This window comes from Rhinichthys klamathensis, unplaced genomic scaffold, assembly GCF_029890125.1.
Source record: "Rhinichthys klamathensis goyatoka isolate OS25496 unplaced genomic scaffold, OSU_Roscu_1.1 h1tg000018l_1, whole genome shotgun sequence".
NCBI lineage: Eukaryota > Metazoa > Chordata > Actinopteri > Cypriniformes > Leuciscidae > Rhinichthys > Rhinichthys klamathensis.
Genome location: NW_026606569.1, coordinates 3862479 through 3882931, shown reverse-complemented (window position 1 = coordinate 3882931; position 20453 = coordinate 3862479). Strand labels below are relative to the sequence as shown.

The 20453-nt window shown below is 40.9% G+C and overlaps 3 protein-coding genes across 5 annotated transcripts in view; all 3 read left to right on the top strand.

The window, feature by feature from the left end:
* Window positions 1–20453, top strand: part of cct2 (chaperonin containing TCP1, subunit 2 (beta)) — a 285779-nt gene that overhangs the window by 16647 nt on the left and 248679 nt on the right. The window lies entirely within an intron of this gene.
* Window positions 1257–10627, top strand: nots (nothepsin). Its single transcript, XM_056234812.1, has 9 exons — window positions 1257–1337; window positions 1976–2159; window positions 3256–3373; window positions 3459–3577; window positions 3703–3899; window positions 5264–5386; window positions 5461–5614; window positions 5726–5824; window positions 10441–10627. Exons 1-9 carry the CDS (start codon window positions 1282–1284, stop codon window positions 10600–10602), a joined length of 1212 nt encoding a protein of 403 aa, XP_056090787.1. The 5' UTR covers window positions 1257–1281; the 3' UTR covers window positions 10603–10627.
* On the top strand, window positions 16210–19975 carry si:dkey-7i4.24 (uncharacterized). Its single transcript, XM_056234346.1, has 5 exons — window positions 16210–16410; window positions 18427–18581; window positions 18770–19233; window positions 19340–19548; window positions 19738–19975. Exons 1-5 carry the CDS (start codon window positions 16210–16212, stop codon window positions 19945–19947), a joined length of 1239 nt encoding a protein of 412 aa, XP_056090321.1. The 3' UTR covers window positions 19948–19975.

Genomic DNA, 20453 nt, shown 5'->3' with positions numbered 1-20453 from the left:
CGTGCTGCTGCGATCAGTGTCATGGATACAGTTGTGCTCTTGTGGCTCGCGGCGCGCGCAGTCTTCACTCGGACGCGCGCTTCAATCTATCGCCGTTGCGGAGACTATTCATTCCGGTGAAATCACAAAATAAAATGCACACAAACGTGTCCCTATATATAGATACAGCTATATCTCATCTAGGAGCTAAAGTTCAATCTTTAAAAGCACTCCATCTTGTTAAACTGTTTACTTTTTTAATGAATATAAAGAAATACAGCAGCCTATGTCTTCCAGACTATTTATCTCAGGTTGTTAGAGATTTATTTAATTTGCTACAGTTACTGCAAACACACTTTATATTATTTAACTGTTAACTTTTGAAGAAAATACTTGAAGTACAGAATGTCTACCAGACCAGTTGTCTGACATTGGGAGTTTGATTTATTTAATTAAGAATTTGTAGTTTAAAAGTTTACTTTTGTTGTGAACAAAACACTTGGAAGTACAGGTTGTTAACTTGACCAGTTGTCTCAGGTTGAGAGAGTTTGATTTAATTCGCTAGAGTTAAATGCACTTTATATGGTGTAACTGTTTACTTTTCTTACAAAGATAATACTTGAGGTGCAGGATAAACCTCTTGCTGTCTGTCGACGTGCAATAAATATCAAAAGTTACGTACAAACACCTGTCTGTTCTACTCATTTCAACTGACTTGTGAAAACTGCTAAAAAAAAATCCAAATTCTTTGACATATAGCAACTTTTTTTTAACAGTAACGCAAATAGTTACTTTCCCTGGTAAAGAGTTACTTTTATTATAGAGTAATTCAGTTACTAACTCAGTTACTTTTGGGAACAAGGTGTGAGTAACTATAATTACTTTTTTAAAGTAACGTTCCCAACACTGTCCTAAATACAATGAACTGAATCCCGTTGGATCTGTGATGCTCCTCATTTGCAAGCTGGACGTCTGGTTCTCAGGAGATGAACATCTTCAGCTTCTTGCGTACTACTAGTTTTCATGTTGTGAGCATTGCGATGGTCTTTTCCTTTGAACGTGTCCTGTGCAAACACACAAGTGCTGAATTCCTGTTTAGTTTTGGGGAATAAGCATCAGTTCAGAGAACTGTATGAAAGCACAGAGATGTTAGATGTTTTACGTGTGCACGTGTCCTAAGATCTCATGGTCTGTTTGCTGAGGGTTAAATCAACACGTGAAGGGCCGCGGTGACCCGACCTCTGCATTTAAACCTCAGCTGCAGTCGCCGGGGCTCTGAGTGAGCGTTCGGTGGAGAGCAACATGAGGACCGGGCTGATCCTGCTGGGGCTTCTGGGCTTCGTTCACAGTCTGGTGAGGTAAGAACCACACGCATTTTCTGATTACAAACGGGCTGACCTGCTCATTATTACTTCAATAAATGCCCAGGAATGATCTATTTTGAGTGTTTCAGCCATGGTTTTTGCAGTAAAATCAAAGTAACTATTAAAAACAATCATGGTTTTACCACATAATTGTAGTAAAGCCATAGTGACTACAAAATTAGCCATGGTTTTAACTGCGATAACTGATTTTAGCTGCAATATTAAGAAATGGTTTCAACTATTCTGTAGAAAAACTAAATATGTTTTTACTCTAGTATGTGAATGACTCCTTTATGCTGTGGGAGAAATAATTAAGCATGATTTCATAAAGAAAACCTTTTCTTTAACCAAATTTAAAAAGGCTTTGTAGTCACTTCTGAAATTATGAAGATTAAAAAAATACAGTAACAAATGTATTCCTCATGGTTCATGTTAGTAAATACATTAACTAATGAACCTTTTGTAAAGTGTCACCAGAACATTTTGTTTCCCAAATGTAAAAAGGCTTTTGTAGTCACTTCTGAAATCAAAGAAATTGTGAATTTAACACAGATACTGTACAAATATTAAGCCACGGAATGCCGTGATTCTTAAGTAATTTCTGGTCGTGATGAGTTGTTGTGCCGTCCCAGGGTCCCGTTGAGTCGCGCGCCCCCGGTGCGAGGTCGCCTGCGCGCCGCTGGCCAGCTGGAGGAGTTCCTGCGCGAGCACGAGCCGGACGCCTTCGACCGGCGCTACGCCCAGTGTTTCCCGGCCGCTCAACACTTCCTGCGCACGGGCGGCAGAGCCACTGAGAGGCTCTACAACTTCATGGACGTGAGCCGAGATCTGTGTTCCTCTGCTGGCACTCGCTCTAACCCTCATCCCTTCAAACGCCAGCCTCGACTGGGCAGTTTTAGACCCGTGAACGCATGTGTTCAGAAGGGTCCCAGACGGCGACATGGTGTCCGGACCACATCTGGTGTGTGTTGGAAGAGCGCCAATAGTGTGTGGATTCCACGTGTACCAGATGTAGGCCGACACTATGTCTCTGTCTGGGGTGACGGGGTTTGACGGTAATGGGGACGACCGGTGTAGTTTAATAACAGAAAGGGAATTTAGTGCGGATGTTTCGAACTATCAGCTGTTTACTTTAAATCATGAGGGTTGACCTTTTAAGACGCTCTTCATCCCTTCTTAACTGGTGAAAAACAGCAGGTGTTAAATTATTATTTACAAATTCACGTCTTCAAAGCATCATGACACCATGACTTTTTCTTATTTATTGAACAAACAATATATTTAATTTAAAAGATGGGAAATATGCTAGTCACAGGATTTATGCATAACAATGGCAGAATTTAAGTAATTTAAATAATACACTATCAACTAAAATTGATATATTTATAGAGATATGGAATAAATGCAACTCAAAAGTTTGGTCGGTAAGAATTGTTTTGGCTGATTTTTATTTTTTCAACTGCATTTATTTAAAATGTATTTAAATGAAAATAAGCTGAAATATAATTATAATGTAAATCAGCTTTTTTCTATGTGAATATATAGTATATAATATAATATATAGTAAAGTGTAATTTATTCCTGTGATCAAAGCTGAATTTCAGCATCATTACTCCAGTCTTCAGTGTCACATGATCCTTCAGAAATCACTCTAATATGATGATCTGATGCTCAAGAAACATTTATGATTATTATCAGTGTTGAAAAGCGTTTCATATTTTGTGGAAACCGTGATACATTTTTTCAGCATTCTTAAATGATTTGAAAGTTCAAAAGAACAGCATTTATTTGAAAATAAATGTTTACTGTCACTTTTGATCCATTTAATGCATCTTTGTAGAATAAAGTAGTAATTATTTTAAAAAGGCCAAAGATTAAGACTGACACGGGCTTTGAATCATGTGTTGTGAAGGCGCAGTTCTTCGGTCAGATCAGTCTGGGTAAACCGGAGCAGAACTTCACGGTGGTGTTTGACACGGGATCCTCTGACCTCTGGGTCCCGTCGTCCAAATGCGTGAGCCAAGCGTGCGGTAACTAACACACACACACATTCACCCGGGCTTCATGTGTGACCTGCCGTATGCTGATGAAGTGACCTGGCTTTTGTTTACACAGCGATGCACCACAAGTTCAAGGCCTTTGAATCGAGCACGTACGCACACGACGGACGAGTCTTCGGCATCCATTACGGCTCCGGTCACCTTCTGGGAGTGATGGCCAGAGAACAGCTGAGGGTATCCGCTCACACTCAGCCATAAAAGGCCATTTCTGAAATGGTTTGGCCTTCATGATGTGGATTCAATCGTAACCTCAGTTCGTCAAGAGCTTTATTGTATTCAAATATGTTGTTTGGGTTCAGGTGGGCTCTATGACCGTCCAGAATCAGGTGTTCGGCGAGGCTGTGTACGAGCCGGGCTTCACTTTCGTCCTGGCTCAGTTTGACGGGGTTCTGGGTCTGGGTTTCCCTCAGCTGGCAGAGGAGCTCGGCTCTCCTGTGTTCGACAGCATGATGGCGCAAGGCCTGCTGGATGAGCCCGTCTTCTCCTTCTATCTCAAGTAGGAAAACATCACTTACAGATCCACACTTTGATGCTTTTTTAAATCAGACTCTGACGCTATGGGAATGTCTGAAGCCTGTATGGATTAAGGGCCAGATTTACCAAACGTAAACCCAGGATTTACGTTCGGTAAATCGGTAAATCTACCTTCGATTCATTTTGGTCCGGCGTCTACAGTGAAACACAACCCCAGATTCGGGGTCTGCAGCGTTTCCAAAACTCTCCGTTTTCAAAGGTTGAAAACTCTGGAGTAGTGTGACGCCAGGCGTAACCGTAGCCGAAGTTATGCGTATTAAAACGAAAACGCTCTAGTGTAAACAGGGCCTTAGGTTCCCTGAAAGAGGGAATGAGACGCCGCTCACTATTATTCATCAGGGGAGGGACTTGTGTTGCTGCTCTATTCAACAGAAAACAGTCCTGGATAAATAGGTGCGTATTCCAGTTACAATCCTCAATCCAATCCGAATGAAAATCCTCACACTTCCATCGGAATAAAAATGCCCAATCCGACTGAAATAGGAAATGTAAACACTTGATCGGATTGAAAACCGAAACTGGAAATTTTTGTGCATTTGCAGTGACGTAGAAATGGCGTAATGATATCTGATGCATGGAACAAGCTGATGTTGTTAAATATAATAAATGAATATTAATAAAATTCTCTATCCACTTATCTCTAGGTGGAGCCGGACAACGCCTTGTTTTGGGTGTGGGAATGGGTGTTTTTACTGCTTGATAAGCATCATGGCACAAAGCTTTGTGTGCTTGTCGCCTCCTTATTAGAACATGAAACCGATATTAAGTCTGCATGTTAAAACGAAGAAAAGGAAGGATGGTTAGTATGCGAGGAAACGCTATATTCGTGCAGTGAGCGCATGTCGAAAGATTAAGCCAGATTAGAAGCTTGTGACATATAAATGCGCACATCAACCGATCACTTTATTTAGCGTTCATATAAGCACTACGTTTGGATTCGGCAATCACAAGTCAGCTGGCGTCTCGTTCATGAACATGAACGACAGGTTTTCTACATGTCACCCCGCAGAGACATTCTCACATTCATGTTCATTTATCCTTTTGATAAGTACTATACATTTACATTTATTCATTTAGCGGATGCTTTTATCCAAAGCAACTTACAATTGCTATATATGTCAGAGGTCGCACGCCTCTGGAGCAACTAGGGGTTAAGTGTCTTGCTCAGGGACACATTGGTGTCTCACAGTGGATTAGAACCCGGGTCTCTCACACCAAAGGCATGTGTCTTATCCACTGCGCCATCACCACCCCGTATGTCCACCACTATAATGTGCAAAAGTGATTTTTTTTTAAGAGTTAGAGTTGACCATATGTCCCGTTCAGGAACGGCGACTCAGGCTTGGGAGGGGAGCTGCTGTTCGGAGGAGTGGATGAAACGCGGTTCGTTCCTCCCATCATCTGGGCTCCGGTCACTCAGAAGGGCTACTGGCAGATCAGATTAGATGTGTGAGTGAGTTCGCCTCCATTAAAGACGCTCATTTCACAAAGACGGCAGAAATAAGTGTGTTTGTTGTGTCTAGTGTGAAGGTTCAGGGAGCTCTGAGTTTCTGCCATCGCAGTAATCATGGCTGTCAAGCTGTAGTGGACACGGGAACGTCTCTGATCGGCGGCCCAGCCAGAGACATCATGATCCTCCAGCAGGTCCTCGGAGCAACACCTACCGCGTCCGGAGAGGTGAGTACAACACCGCTCCGATGGAACGGTTATCCTCAGTGAACGATTATCAGGTGACTTCTCTGATGTTGATGAACGCTGAAGGCTTGCTTGTTTGTTTGTGGGGTTTAGTATCTGTTAGACTGTGCCAGGATCAAGAGTCTTCCTGTAGTGTCCTTCCAGATCAACGGCGTGGAGTTCTCCCTCACTGGAGAGCAGTATGTCAGGAGGGTGAGTGCAACAAAACACAAACTCAAGGTTTACTTTGGACTTAGACTAAGTTTTATTGGTAACGCTTCCTTTTACAGTCCTGTTACCCATGTACTTACTATGTACTTATTATAGTAATTATAATTACTGGGTAATAACTAGGTACTAACCCTGAACCTACCCCTAAACCTACCCCTAACCCATGTACTTACCTTATATTAGCCAGTACTTTCTAGGTAAGTACACTGTAAGTACACGTAAGTACTGTACTGTAAAAGGAAGCGTTACCGTTTTATTAGTCGATTAGTTTTCTTCTTTTGCTCTTGAGTCTATGGCAGCCCAAAGAACAGTGAATAAGAAAGTTATGAAATTTGCCACACAGTTAGACATTTACTACAGCAAAATTTACAATCTCAAATTTCTAGTACCACAGCTTTTGGAGATGGAGACACCAAACTTGAGGCCTTGAAACAAAATTGTTTCCCATGCAAAGTCCATTGCACTCTATGATTTGATAATTTGGTCCCATTTTATCTTTGGTGTCTTAAACGGCTATGCACTAACATTTAAGTTAATAATTTGAAACAATACACTTAACATGAATATACACAATTTTACATTGTACTTATATTTTAAAAATACCTGCATGTAAATACAGCTGTAATTAATTTCTGTAATCTACATCTATTATTACACTGTTGACCCTTTCCTAACACCTTAACCCACCGTTAAACCTACTCAAACCACCAAGCCTGTCCTGACCGTACCCGTTAAACCTACTCAAACCACCAAGCCTGTCCTGACCGTACCCGTTAAACCTACTCAAACCACCAAGCCTGTCCTGACCGTACCCGTTAAACCTACTCAAACCACCAAGCCTGTCCTCACCTTACCCGTTAAACCTACTCAAACCACCAAGCCTGTCCTGACCGTACCCGTTAAACCTACTCAAACCACCAAGCCTGTCCTGACCTTACCCGTTAAACCTACTCAAACCACCAAGCCTGTCCTGACCGTACCCGTTAAACCTACTCAAACCACCAAGCCTGTCCTGACCGTACCCGTTAAACCTACTCAAACCACCAAGCCTGTCCTGACCGTACCCGTTAAACCTACTCAAACCACCAAGCCTGTCCTGACCTTACCCGTTAAACCTACTCAAACCACCAAGCCTGTCCTGACCGTACCCGTTAAACCTACTCAAACCACCAAGCCTGTCCTGACCGTACCCGTTAAACCTACTCAAACCACCAAGCCTGTCCTGACCGTGCCCGTTAAACCTACTCAAACCACCAAGCCTCTCCTGACCGTACCCGTTAAAACCTACTCAAACCACCAAGCCTCTCCTGACCGTACCCGTTAAACCTACTCAAACCACCAAGCCTGTCCTGACCGTGCCCGTTAAACCTACTCAAACCACCAAGCCTCTCCTGACCGTACCCGTTAAACCTACTCAAACCACCAAGCCTGTCCTGACCGTACCCGTTAAACCTACTCAAACCACCAAGCCTGTCCTGACCATACCCGTTAAACCTACTCAAACCACCAAGCCTGTCCTGACCGTACCCGTTAAACCTACTCAAACCACCAAGCCTGTCCTGACCGTACCCGTTAAACCTACTCAAACCACCAAGCCTGTCCTGACCGTACCCGTTAAACCTACTCAAACCACCAAGCCTGTCCTGACCGTACCCGTTAAACCTACTCAAACCACCAAGCCTGTCCTGACCGTGCCCGTTAAACCTACTCAAACCACCAAGCCTGTCCTGACCGTACCCATTAAACCTACTAAAACCACCAAGCCTGTCCTGACCTTACCCGTTAAACCTATTTAAACCACCAAGCCTGTCCTGACCGTACCCGTTAAACCTACTCAAACCACCAAGCCTGTCCTCACCGTACCCGTTAAACCTACTCAAACCACCAAGCCTGTCCTCACCGTACCCGTTAAACCTACTCAAACCACCAAGCCTGTCCTCACCGTACCCGTTAAACCTACTCAAACCACCAAGCCTGTCCTGACCGTACCCGTTAAACCTACTCAAACCACCAAGCCTGTCCTAACTGTACCCGTTAAACCTACTCAAACCACCAAGCCTGTCCTGACCGTGCCTGTTAAACCTACTCAAACCACCAAGCCTGTCCTGACCGTACCCGTTAAACCTACTCAAACCACCAAGCCTGTCCTGACCGTACCTGTTAAACCTACTCAAACCACCAAACCTGTCCTGACCGTACCCGTTAAACCTACTCTAACCACCAAGCCTGTCCTGATCGTACCCGCTTTGCATTACAACATGAACACAATAAGCACATTGTACCTAAAGATTAAGGTTTTTGATGGAAGACACCTAATTTAAAGTGTGACCCATAATTTTGTGGTATTTTGAACATGTACTTTATCAAAAATCCTCTTAGACCATCTGTCAGATTTATTTTTACAAAACATTTATCAGATCAACTTAAAAAAACATGCTGACAAAAAGTTGTTGTTCAAGTTGTTCAAACCAACCTTGGATAATGCGCAGATTATTTGCCGACCAGCACGCCATAATGGACACGAGGCTGTATCTTCACGACGCCTTAACGTATTGAGGCCAAACTTGGTGTGTATAATGACAACCATGAGCTGAGGGTACCTGAGCAGTTTCATCACAGCGCCACCTACGGGTCATCTGAAACTGAAACTTCTGTAACATTTCTCCTAAAACCACTGCTCTCTGTAGATTCTGTGTGACCGATCAATTACCCAGTTTTCCTTTAGCGTCGGCTGTTTGCCATAAAAGCGCTGTATTTTTCAAAGTATTGGTGTGTCATTGAAGATTTTCATAACACCTTTTTCATCAGATTTTCACCAAATTTAGCTCTGATCATCATTAGACCATGCTGGTTATGAAATTCTTGATAACGCAGCTGTTCACTAATAAGACGTTTGGATGTATTACAGATCACTGGCAGATTTAGTCACACAAACCGCACAAGAGGGCTCATGAAGACAGATTCACAGACTGGCTATTGTATCACACTGTCATTTGAGCATCTCAATGAAGATCGTGTTATCAGATCATCGGCGCCAGTGTAGAGAGAGAGAGAGATTGCAAGATTGCAGAGATTCAGTAATACACCTGGCATAAGTCGTATCCTCTTTAGAGAAAACATCTGGGGGGATTTTAACTCTTGACATCTGGTAACCTCAAACATGAACGCTTGTAATGGCTTGTTACCAATGCAAGATAAATAACCAGCGGGCCAATATTGCGACGATTCTTTTTAATGAATCGAGAGCAGCCGATGTGGTTATGATGATTAAAACAAAATGAATCGTGCAGCCCTACCTGAGAGGTTTCACCGAATACTGAAATGATCTGGTCTGAAATGATAAAACTAGTCTTTTTGGGTTTCTTGGGACACACAGTCTTATAAAATGATCACGGCTTGACCTCTGTTTTAATCTCTTGAGGTGAATTGGTGGCGTCTTACATTCACATGTTCAAACTTTACCTCAGCTTCAGTGTTGGGGAAGTTACTCTTAAAACGTAATGAATTACTAGCTACTAATCACAACTTCAAGAGTGTATTTAGTGTACTGTTCTAGTTATGCTCTTTTAAAAGTATTATTACTACTTTCAATCCCATGTCAACCTCGACCAGTTGAACAATACAAAGATGGAAATGGTTCTTTTAAATAAATAATGTACAATTGCATGAATTTTTCTTGAACTGACCAAGTACTTGTAGGGGTTTAATGTAACCTCTTCCCTTTATTTCAACATTAGATGTTCTTTAGATGTTTGATGTCTCGACAGCACTGAATCCCAAATGCAGGCGCCCTCTAGTGGTGCACAGGGGAATCACTGAATTAAATATTGATTTTACTGGTGGATGATGAAATTACGCAAAGTTCAACGAAACTGCTATTGTGGCTTCAATCTGGCAAGAGAAGTGCGGATCAGGGGTGTGTTTCCAAGAAGCATTGTTAGCCAACTATGGTCGCAAGTTTATGATTTAACAAGCTTATGTATGAATCAGGAAATAAAGCGAAATAACTGAGGAAAAATTTGAAATATTCCTCAGATGCCATGTCTGTAATTTAAATCAGAACATCTAGCATTAATTCGATCTCAGACAGATTCATTAAAAGGTATTACGAATTATGACTCGAACGAACTACAATAAATTGTGATTTATTTGGAGCTGGAGAGAGGAAGAGCTCGTGTGAGCTGTACCTAAAAACCACTTTTAGGTACAGTACATCATTATTTATGTTTTTATTTACCTGTATATAAGCAGCACAGTGCAGTGATAATGTTCAACCTGTGCATTTACAATGTTTAAAGTGGCTGACAGTAATAAATATTCTTATTAGGGCTAAAACTGCCGGCCTGTATGACTGTAGCTGAATAGTTAGGCCTACGACGCCACTGTATTTAATATCGGTCCTTATGGTGGCACTTGGAGAGCCAAATATTTTCTGAGTTGTAAAACGTTTGAGAACCACTGCTCTACAGTGTCTAATGCAATGACATCAGAAGTAACTATTTAAATTACAGGACAATTTAGATGAATGCCTTTCTTTACTGTACTATTTGAAGGGAAAAGCGATTTAAATGAATGGTTATAACTGGTTTTCTGTGTAGGAGAGGCTGAACAACAAGGAGATCTGCTTCAGTGGCTTCCAGTCCATAGACCTGCCTTCTCCGGCGGGAGCCGTGTGGATCCTGGGGGACGTGTTCCTCTCTCAGGTGTACAGCATCTATGACCGGGGTCATAATCGGGTGGGATTGGCTCATCTCGCATGAGCGCCACAGGTCATCATGTAGATCACATGGGTCGCTCGTCCCTAATGAGAGTGTCTGACATCCTCCATTAAAACATTAAACACCATGCTTTACTCTCTCTTTACTCGGTCCATAATTAACCCCAAACCCAGGATAGAGTGTGTGTGTGAATGTGGTCTGGACTGTGTGTATGAGGCTCGTTGTGTCAGAGACGCTGTAGAAGGACAGAGTTCCTGCACTGGGATAATGGTGGCAAGAATAAGTCTGTGAAAATATCTGGAATTCTGCTTTTTTTCCCATAAAATGTTGCCTGATCTTAATTTTTGAATGTTTTAATGGCAATGTTAATATATTTGGTTCTTTGCCGAATAAAGCTTGATACTTATGATCCATCCACAGACACGCTCCTGATATTACATACATCACATACTCCATACATTAAATGACCCGTGGCAGATCTATAGTAGCAGTGTAGAGCTGGAGGGTTGAAGAGTGCCTGATGTAGAAGTTGCTTGTGTGTTTGTTTTGTGATTTATGAGGACGTTGATTGTGTGTATAAACGGGCTAGGAATTTAACAGATGCTCGTTTTCAGTGTCAGTCCGCGTCCGTCTCAGAAATGTAATGGTATGAATGGTAACTCAGAATGGTAATTGCCGGTGAGGGAATTGTGCTCAGTGCAGTAATACATTTTAAACATCAATTTTTTCATCCAAGAACTGGTTAAAAATATATAATGAAATCTGTCTAAAATGTTGATACTCGTTTGCACGAACTGATAGTCACGGGACTTCCTTGTTTCTGGTGATTTATGAGGACAGAAATTTGAATAATGACATGGGTATTAAACTGGTATTACAATGTCAACGTGATTTATGAGGACATTTCCTATATTTCCTCATGTTTCAAATGGCTTTAAAAACACACTAAACAGTTTCTTATTAAAATTGCATAAAGTTTCCTGTTATGGGTAGGTTTAGGGGTAGGGTTAGTGTGTGCGTGTGTGTGTGTGTGTGTGTGTGTAGGAGAGAGAGAGTGTGTGTTTGCGTGTGGGAGAGAGAGAGAATGTGTGTGGGAGAGAGATAGAGTGTGTGTGTGTGTATGTTTGCGTGCGTGTGTGCGTGAGTGTGTTTGCGTGTGTGTGTGTGTGAGAGAGAGAGGGAGAGTGTGTGTGTGTGTGTGAGAGAGACTGTGTGTGTGTGTGTGAGTGAGTGAGTGAGTGACTGTGTGTGTGTGTGTGTGTGTTAGCAAGTTGTTATAAAGAATGCATATATCATTCATTAAAAAGAAGACGGTGTTCTAGTTTGGGAAAAGTTGTTTTATTTCATTTTAAGATATTTTTTATTGTCACACAGTTAAACCTGTTTCTGTATTGCATGTTTAAAGGTGCTATATGTAGCTTTTCTTCTAAAATGAATCCTTTTTTTTATAGCCTGTGTGTAAAGGGGTTGTAATCACACATTACAATGATCCACTTGTAGGGTTTTGCTATTTCCTCTGAAGGCCAATATTCATATTTATATGTGAAGTCTGCGGGTCGGATTTACCGCGAAAGCCACCGGATGTGACGTGCATGCGCTCCCGAGCCTCTCTCCTTTTTATATACAGTCTATGCGACGGCACTGCAGCTGACGACATGAGTCTGATAACACCCAAAAACTCCAGCACAACACACACTCCGACACAAACTCCACATAAATATAAAAACAAAAAAAAGTTTTATCTGCTGAAGCTCGTCAGGCCAAACGTGAATCGGATCGAAAACACGGATCAACATCGGCAGAGCGTTTGAATTATTAGTAAACTGTGATGAAATAGCAAGGTCAACTACAACATATTTGAGACATGAAATGAATACAACAGACTGTTCCAGGATAAATAAAAGTAGGTGCTTTAGGATGTAACTTTTATTTTATGTACTAGATCTACTGTCTAACGTTACTCATCCCACTACTATCATATTGTTTATAATACACATTTCCAGACACGTTCAGTACAGTAATGTTACTTCCTACTGTCTTACTGTTACACTGACATTGTTCAGTCTAGTTCACCATTTTCGTTATCATATTATACATTCACCTATGTTGACATTGCTGATTGTGAAAGATACGAATAGTTAGTGAAATGCCGTAGGCTATGCTAGATAACACCACATGTCGGCTAAATGCAGTCAATGTAACGTTATCATGGTACGAGCATGGAACATTAGTTCAACGTCAAGCTGATGAAAGTAGCCTATTATTGTAACGTTGCAGTGGGAGTTTACATGAGTTTCCAGCATGTTGTGTGATGCTTTCGCCGTTGCGTTGAAAGTCTCCTGTGGCCGGTAGTGAATGCTCGCTCTTGAGATCGCTGACGCACACGAGCACGAGCGCTCTTGTTGCAATCTGAAACATCACCGCTAGAGGCCGCTAAAAAATACATAGAGCACCTTTAAGCTTTAAAATGATTCATATTAACAGGTCAATATATGTTTTCTCCAGGTATCTTATATAATAGGTTTGGAAATTTTAGAGAAACTCTAAATTAATGCGTTACAATTGAACTAAACCCATTAGATTGTAGTCGACTGACCGGCTGAAACTAAGATTGGCTTCATCAGCCATAAGCCTGTGTGAGATGGGAATCTTTATTAGAGTCACGCGAGTGCCATGTCACTTCGTTTACAAGCAAAATATTAACATACCTGAACATAAATAGTGTAAATAGCAGTATTGATTCAAGCAATAAGTCAGTCATATGTTTAAAAAAAACACCAGACTACTAATAAGATAATAAAACATTCTGATATTTCTGTTTAATGTCTGGTAATAAATATTTTTGTCCTGTACATTTTCTCAGTTCACTCACTGATTTCAGCTTCATTTTTGTATCTTCGTGTAAAAATATCATGCATCAATATTTACTTCCTGTGTTGTTCTTATAATGTTAGTAGAATTACATCAAAACTGTCATCATTTATACAGAGGTCATTTTCTCCCCATGTTTTAGCACTCTGATTTAAACACTTTAAGACTTCAGTGTGAACGCCCACTTCTGTGATTGAGTAATATCGTTGCATTTGAAACAATAAGGATTTAAGGAAATAAGGATTTTTTGCCATTGCAACACTGATTTCTTATTTATCTTGGCTGTTGAAATACTGATGAGAGTCAGAATTGATAGGTAATGTATATTCTTGAGAAATCGCATCTGGTTAACTGTAAAAAGGCCGTGAGACAACGGCTTCTTCTCAGACAATGGCAAGACAAACGCCCTTTCGCCTCTTTACTGTGTCGCAGCCGGATGCTCATTGCTTTCACTGAGACACCTTTGGCGTCAATACAGACGCAGTGGGCATGGCAATTATCATCATGAAATTATATATTGGGGTGTAATTGTGTCGCTATGACATGATATTCTGGGCTATGACTATTGTGTAGATGTTTAGCCACTTACCTAACCACTTCTCTAACAGGCAGATAAAATAATCTATTCAAAAATATCAAATATTTCAAGTCTTCCGGCCAAACGATTGCTTTAAGGAACAAACCCGAAACTGATCACATTCACAGATCGCCTCCTGAAGAAGCGTATCATCACTTTCATCATTATAAAGCCATTGGCTCTCGCGGCCGATTGCCACATGCTAATATTCAGATTCATCTTTGAGTTTGATGAGGCCGTGTTCACGCAATGTTATCGTAAGGCTACAGAGATCAATATACAAGACACCTTTCCATACAAGTAAACACACAAGCGTGGACACATTTTAGCCAGCAAAGTTATAAAGGTATTTTAAGAAACTCACTTTATGATCATAAAGATATCAACGGCCTTCGCGTCAGTTATCTGTTGACGCTACGACACTGTCCTGTTGACTCTAAAGGTTTCTCACCGAAAGCAATGGGTTAACGGCCATGTCGGTAATCAGATTCTTTTGCATGATTTCTTTTTTTTTTTTTTTTACATTGATTCTGCGATACCAAAGCAGTCTCATTAGAAATGCGCTTGATTCTCTGAGCAGTGTGACATCATCCTGCTCAGGCCCCGCCCACGGCCGCTGATTGACAGGTCTGCATTACCATAGTCTCCAGCCGCGGCGAGTTCTGCGCTGTCCGCCGGTTCTCCGCATTCGAGCGACAACAATGTTTCGTAAGCAATCCCGGGGTTCTGTTATTGGATGTAAGAGTGAACATAAGAGTCTTCGCTTTCTCCAATCAACCGAGCCACTGAAGACAAAGTGGATACGTTTTATTTTTGAAGGTAATGCGCCGCAAAATATACTTAAATTCACAAATCATTTCACTCCAGACTGCTTTGTGAAAGAGGGTCAATACAGGACAATACAAACCACCTAAAAAGTTGTTACTCGATGATGGATTAGTACCAACTGTTCATGATCTAGAGCATGATGTCAGCAGAATCCGTGTGCTGTGATTGGCCAGTTTCGGGGTCAGTTCATTTACCTGCAGGCTACTATGAAGAACACATGGACATGCTTAATTAAAGAGAAAACATGAGTTCTCACATTAATAGATATACCGTTCTAGACTGTATGCATACATGAGGTAATGTAATGTAGATTTTTGTATATTCCTTTAATAATTGAAGTAGTTTTACATGCATGAATTGTATGTAATTGTATTGTCTGTAGCTCAAACAGTAGAGCGTTGGCGCTTGCAACACTACGGTCATGGGTTCGATTCCCAGGGAAAGCAAGAACTGATAAGAATATGAATGTGTACCTTGAAATGCAATGTAAGTCACTTTGGATAAAAGCGTTTGCTAAATGTAAATGAATTAATGCTTTTTTCATGCATGAATTCCTGATGATTCTTGTACCAGAACCGTAGCTTTATCCAAAATTGACAGTAAAGACCTTTTTTTTTTTGCGAACAAAGAAAACATGATTCATCATAAAGTCATGAATGAAAAACTTTGAACTTGTGTTAGTTCCTGATGATTCATGAGATATTAGTGCATGAAGTAATGCATAATTCAAGTGAGGATTAAAGTTTCAACACATGTGAAGTGTCACCTGAATTTTTGAAAAAGACAAAGACAAAATTGAATGAAGGACCGAGCATTTGTTCACTTTTGCATTTTATTTTACAGAACATATCACTGAGTAATAGAAAGTATGCACATGTATTTAAGTTGTGTACTAGTGAGTTAATTCAAACTGTGGTACACATTGATATGGTGTGTAGATACACATGAAGTACACTTAAGAACAATACTGATACTTATTGCAAAACTTGGTGGGAAGTTCACTTCCATTTATCCCAACCTTAACCACACTCAATAATCCCATGTTTCTTTCGAGGTCATTCTCCCTGAGGGCGGAGACAGGGTCATACCTTCTGTATAAAAGCACCAGATACCTTGTTCATTTCACTTACTAAAACAAAGGTAAGTCAGTTTTATAATCATTTTCAGATATCCTTCCATTTTGTATTTTCCGAGACATGTTTTAAACCAAACAAAACTGTTCTGCTTTAATTACATTGTAGGAGAACTCATTACACACATTTTTTTGTGTAAACCTACTAAGGATGGCCGATAGCAAAAGCAAGTAGCTTATTTTATCAAACAGAAATAATACCAGCCATCAATGTGATCTTTCCAGCCTTTAAAAATTTACAATGTTTTTCTCACCAGTGGCTGTGTCCCAGTGGAGCCCGGCGTTTGTGGAAGACCTTCTGCCGGCTGCCGAAAAGACAGCGCTTCTCTACCGCCTCTCGTACCTGTGCCTGGCCAGCTTCCCCAGCCTGGAGAGGCTCATCCGGAGGCGCGCTGTGGAAACTCAGCTTCTGTTCGGATCCTCGGACGCAACTATGTTGAAAGTACTGTTTCAGACTTTCTCTTGACTTTGGTATTTTCAACTCTGTGAAATTTGTGTCAATTTCACCAAATATAAGGGGTTTGTAGTAAAAAGAATGACATATAGTGTGTCTGTTAGCTAGAGACTAAATGTAGCTACCGTAATTCCTTAAATAAAGACCGGGGCCTTTATTTACCTGAACTGCAGATGGTAGCCGGCTTTTATTTGAAGCAGGCTTTTATTAGAGGCAGGCCTTTATTTCTAATTCGCGATCCCCGCCCGCCCGCCAGCCAAGTTTCCATGGTGACGCGTCATGCTTGGCACGTGTTCACCACAGCCAAAATAGCGCTGTATGACAGATGTAGCGCTTTTATTTCTAAATATTAACAAACTTGCTTACCATGTCATCAACTATCTTCTATTCTGACTCTCAAATCCGTGTAAGTGAGTTTGTTTTGTCGTTTAAAACCCTTTATAAATTATCTTGATCTGTAACGTGAGATGGGCACCGCAGTTCAGAGATTCCTGTCTGTTGGATTTGTTAAGTTACAGCGCGTGAATTCTTCAGTTTCTCCCGAAATACATGAAAGTAAGTGGCCGGTGAACTGGGAGAAGAATAGAGTAAACTTTATAGTTACTTACACTGTGTATCTGATATGAATAAAACACGTCGCCAAATATATTTGAATGGATTGTTATTGCTGCTTCCATAGACACCATTGTGTATTTTACAAACTATAAATGTATTGTTTTGCTATAAATCATATCTATTTAAATGTCTGAAACCTAAAATAAACATGTGGTTAAAAACACTGAATAGTTGTGATATATGACAAGCGCTGAGTGCGTCCGTCTTTGAGTGTCCACTAATTTTTCCCCGGCCTTAATTTGAGACCGGCCTTTATTTGTCTGCGTTGACCACGCCCCCGGCCACTATTAGAGGCCCGGCGTTTATTTGAATACCGGTTTTTATTTGAGGAATTACGGTAAGTTAGTTATAAGAGTCCCTTAACTGGAAATAAATACATAATGTGTCATAATATCATAATGTGAAAAATGTTCAGTCTTTTACCTGACCTTTTAGGTAAAATCTAGCCTGGATGCCAGCCCGAACCCTGCCCACAACATTTTTTGGTCGGGAAGTTCGGTCTGGACTCGATCCATTGAGGAGTAATTGTGATCGGTTCAGAATTAGTCGGGCCAATCAAATTGCCAGGGCGTAATACGATGATGGACAGATGATCTGCAGTTGCGTAATCGTCACGTTATCAAAGAGCGCTTGGGTTGAACTGGTTTCCCTCAGAGTTGACTGCCGCTGGAGAACTGAGATGTAGAGATCCTGCTATCGCGTCTGTTGTAAAAGAAATCGACAGCGCATTCATTTTAAAAGACGAACAGAGAACTGCAATCAAGGCATTTGTCGATCGGAAAGATGTGTTTGCCGTCCTTCCTACGGGATTCGGCAAAAGTTTATTTTATCAGCTGGCTCCGATGGTAACTAAGAAGATGGAACGCAATGAAAGCCCTGTGGTCGTTGTGGTTTCTCCTTTGGTCGCACTCATGGAGGACCAAGTAAAAGAAGCAACACTCATTATTTTACTACTTCTTCCAGTGTGCGTGTAGTTGAGTTATGTTGACAATTTTGCGTAGCTCATAAAAAAAACACTTACTGCGTTGCTCTGATTGGTTGTAGGTCTATCCAATTGAGTGCAGAGTTTGTTTTTTTCCTGGTTCGGTTAAGACATGCCTCATAATCAAAGCCCTATGGAGCAGTATCAGACTAGAATATGAGTATGACGAAGTCAGGCTAGGTAAAATCTTTTATATCCTAAGAGTTTGTTCACATCAACTTGGTTTGATATGCTTCTTATAAAGTTTAAATGCATATTTTACATTTTTACAACTTTCAACTTTGAACTTAAATTATAATAACAACAGTTAATGCAGCAGCATTTCAGAAAGACTTACAGGACAAATACAGTTCTGAATGTTGTTTTCGAGAAACTTGATCTTACAGTACGTCTCGTCCTTCTCACAGTGTATTTTGACCAGTGAGAACCTGGTTCAGTCGCTGTTTCCCATGTTGGCGAACGCTGTGGAGAAAAACAAGCCGGTTTTGGCAGTCAAATTCCTAGGGAAAGCACGAGTCTGGATCAAAGACATTATCACTGATGTGGACAGGATAGTGGAAAAGTAAGAACATTTTCCTCATGAAAACACATTTCAAAAATACCTTGAGCTGTTGAATTGTTCTTGTCCACGCAGCTGCTAAAATCAGGCAGAAGTATGAACGTGTTTTAAACTAAACTTTTAAGCGAGTTACACCACCCCATTGTTATAAAATACTAATTTCACTGCATCATTTCTTCAACGTTGTATAGGTACGATTTACACAACAAAGATGTAGCATCGTCCACCAGTGATGTTGTCAAGGAAAAAAAAGATACAGATAAAAAGATTACTGAACAAGACCACAAGTTGAAGCAGACTGAAAAAACCCTGGATGATCTGAAATCTGAACTCCAGAAAACCACACAAGAGCTCGATGAAACTGAGAAAAAGATAAACCGCAAAATCCAAGAGATTCAAGTATTTGCCAGATCCATAACCAAAGCAAGTAGAGGCCTCGGCATCTTCGCTGCGATCGTTCCATTCGTCGGGCTAATTGTTAAAAGCATTTATAAAGCTGTGCGTGACCCTGGAAATGTTGCACGTATGAAGGCTCTTGAAGCTGAACTGAATCGCCTCCTCGCTGAAAAGACCGCTCTCAGACAGAAGCAGTGGCAGGTCCAACTGAAGATCGTTGATGGGCAGATGAAGGTTGCCAAAGCCAGTTTTGAACGGAGTGAGTCTGTTTTCTTTCGTGTTTATAGTCATGTTTAAGATTCAAGTCTAGTTGAAGACGGGGAGCAAACGTGTGGCTTGTTGAAACGTTTATTTCCCCTCTGCAGACTCCATACCCGACCCCGTCCATCTAAAGGATGTCCAGAGTGGCTTGACAAAGATTCAGGCAATTCTGATTCAGCTCAAACACTTCTGGGAGAGCGTTGCTCAGATGCTGGACTACCTGGAACAGAAGACCTTTGTGGGAGAAGATCTTATTGAAGACCTTGCCGAACTAAAAGATGAATTTCTAGCATCAATCAAATCAGCTGAAGAGGTAAAATCAAAGTTTACACTGTTCAAAGCATTTTCAGTAAGATAGATTTGATTTATTTTGTTTTATTGATTTATTATTTCTCTTTATTTGTACCTGAAGGGAAAGCTTGAGGGTTCCCTCATTTTGTCCAGCCATTACTAAGGATTCATCTAAAGTCTAATCTGACTTGTAAATGTTTTAATTTCACAGGCTTGGAACAGTTTTGGTGCAGGCTGTAAAAAAGCATCAGTCATCTTTAAGCTCCAGACCAAAGATGCCTACAGGTTTCTGGAGGTCAGCCCTTCCTCTCTCTCCAAGGAGGCGTGGGAAAAGGAGTACGAAAGTGTAAAGAAACGACTGGAGAAAATAGACCCACCACAAAGTGTGACGTCCTCTGCTACACCTGCCCTTTCTAAATGATCTACAGAGCGTGACTCGCACAAGTGCGTCATCCTACTTGTTTTCTGTCTGCTGATAACCTGGGATGATGATGTTTAGCCTTTTTAAATACTGTACTTGTAAACTGCAGAGTCCTATATTACCTTCTGCTTAACGCCTAAACACTCTTTATATATACTCCTCTCCATATGTGTCATCTCTTTATGAGCTCTTGCAATAAGACTCTTGTTGACTGGATAAAGTAAGAGATAAAAATGGATCAATAAAGTTTGATAACATCATTATTGACTTTGTTTTTGTTTCATATAATCTTACATGTCTTAATTATTTTTATGTGTGAAGTCATAGATTTAAGTTTCAGCAGCAAATATTTTGTCATCTCAAACTACTTTAGATGTCACTGGATAATGAATAAGCTCACGTATGCCGATGATTTTAACACAGTTTACCAGAACAATGATGGATGACTATAGCACAACATTTATTCACTGGTATAGTGTCATACAACTGAACACGTGTTCTGTGTA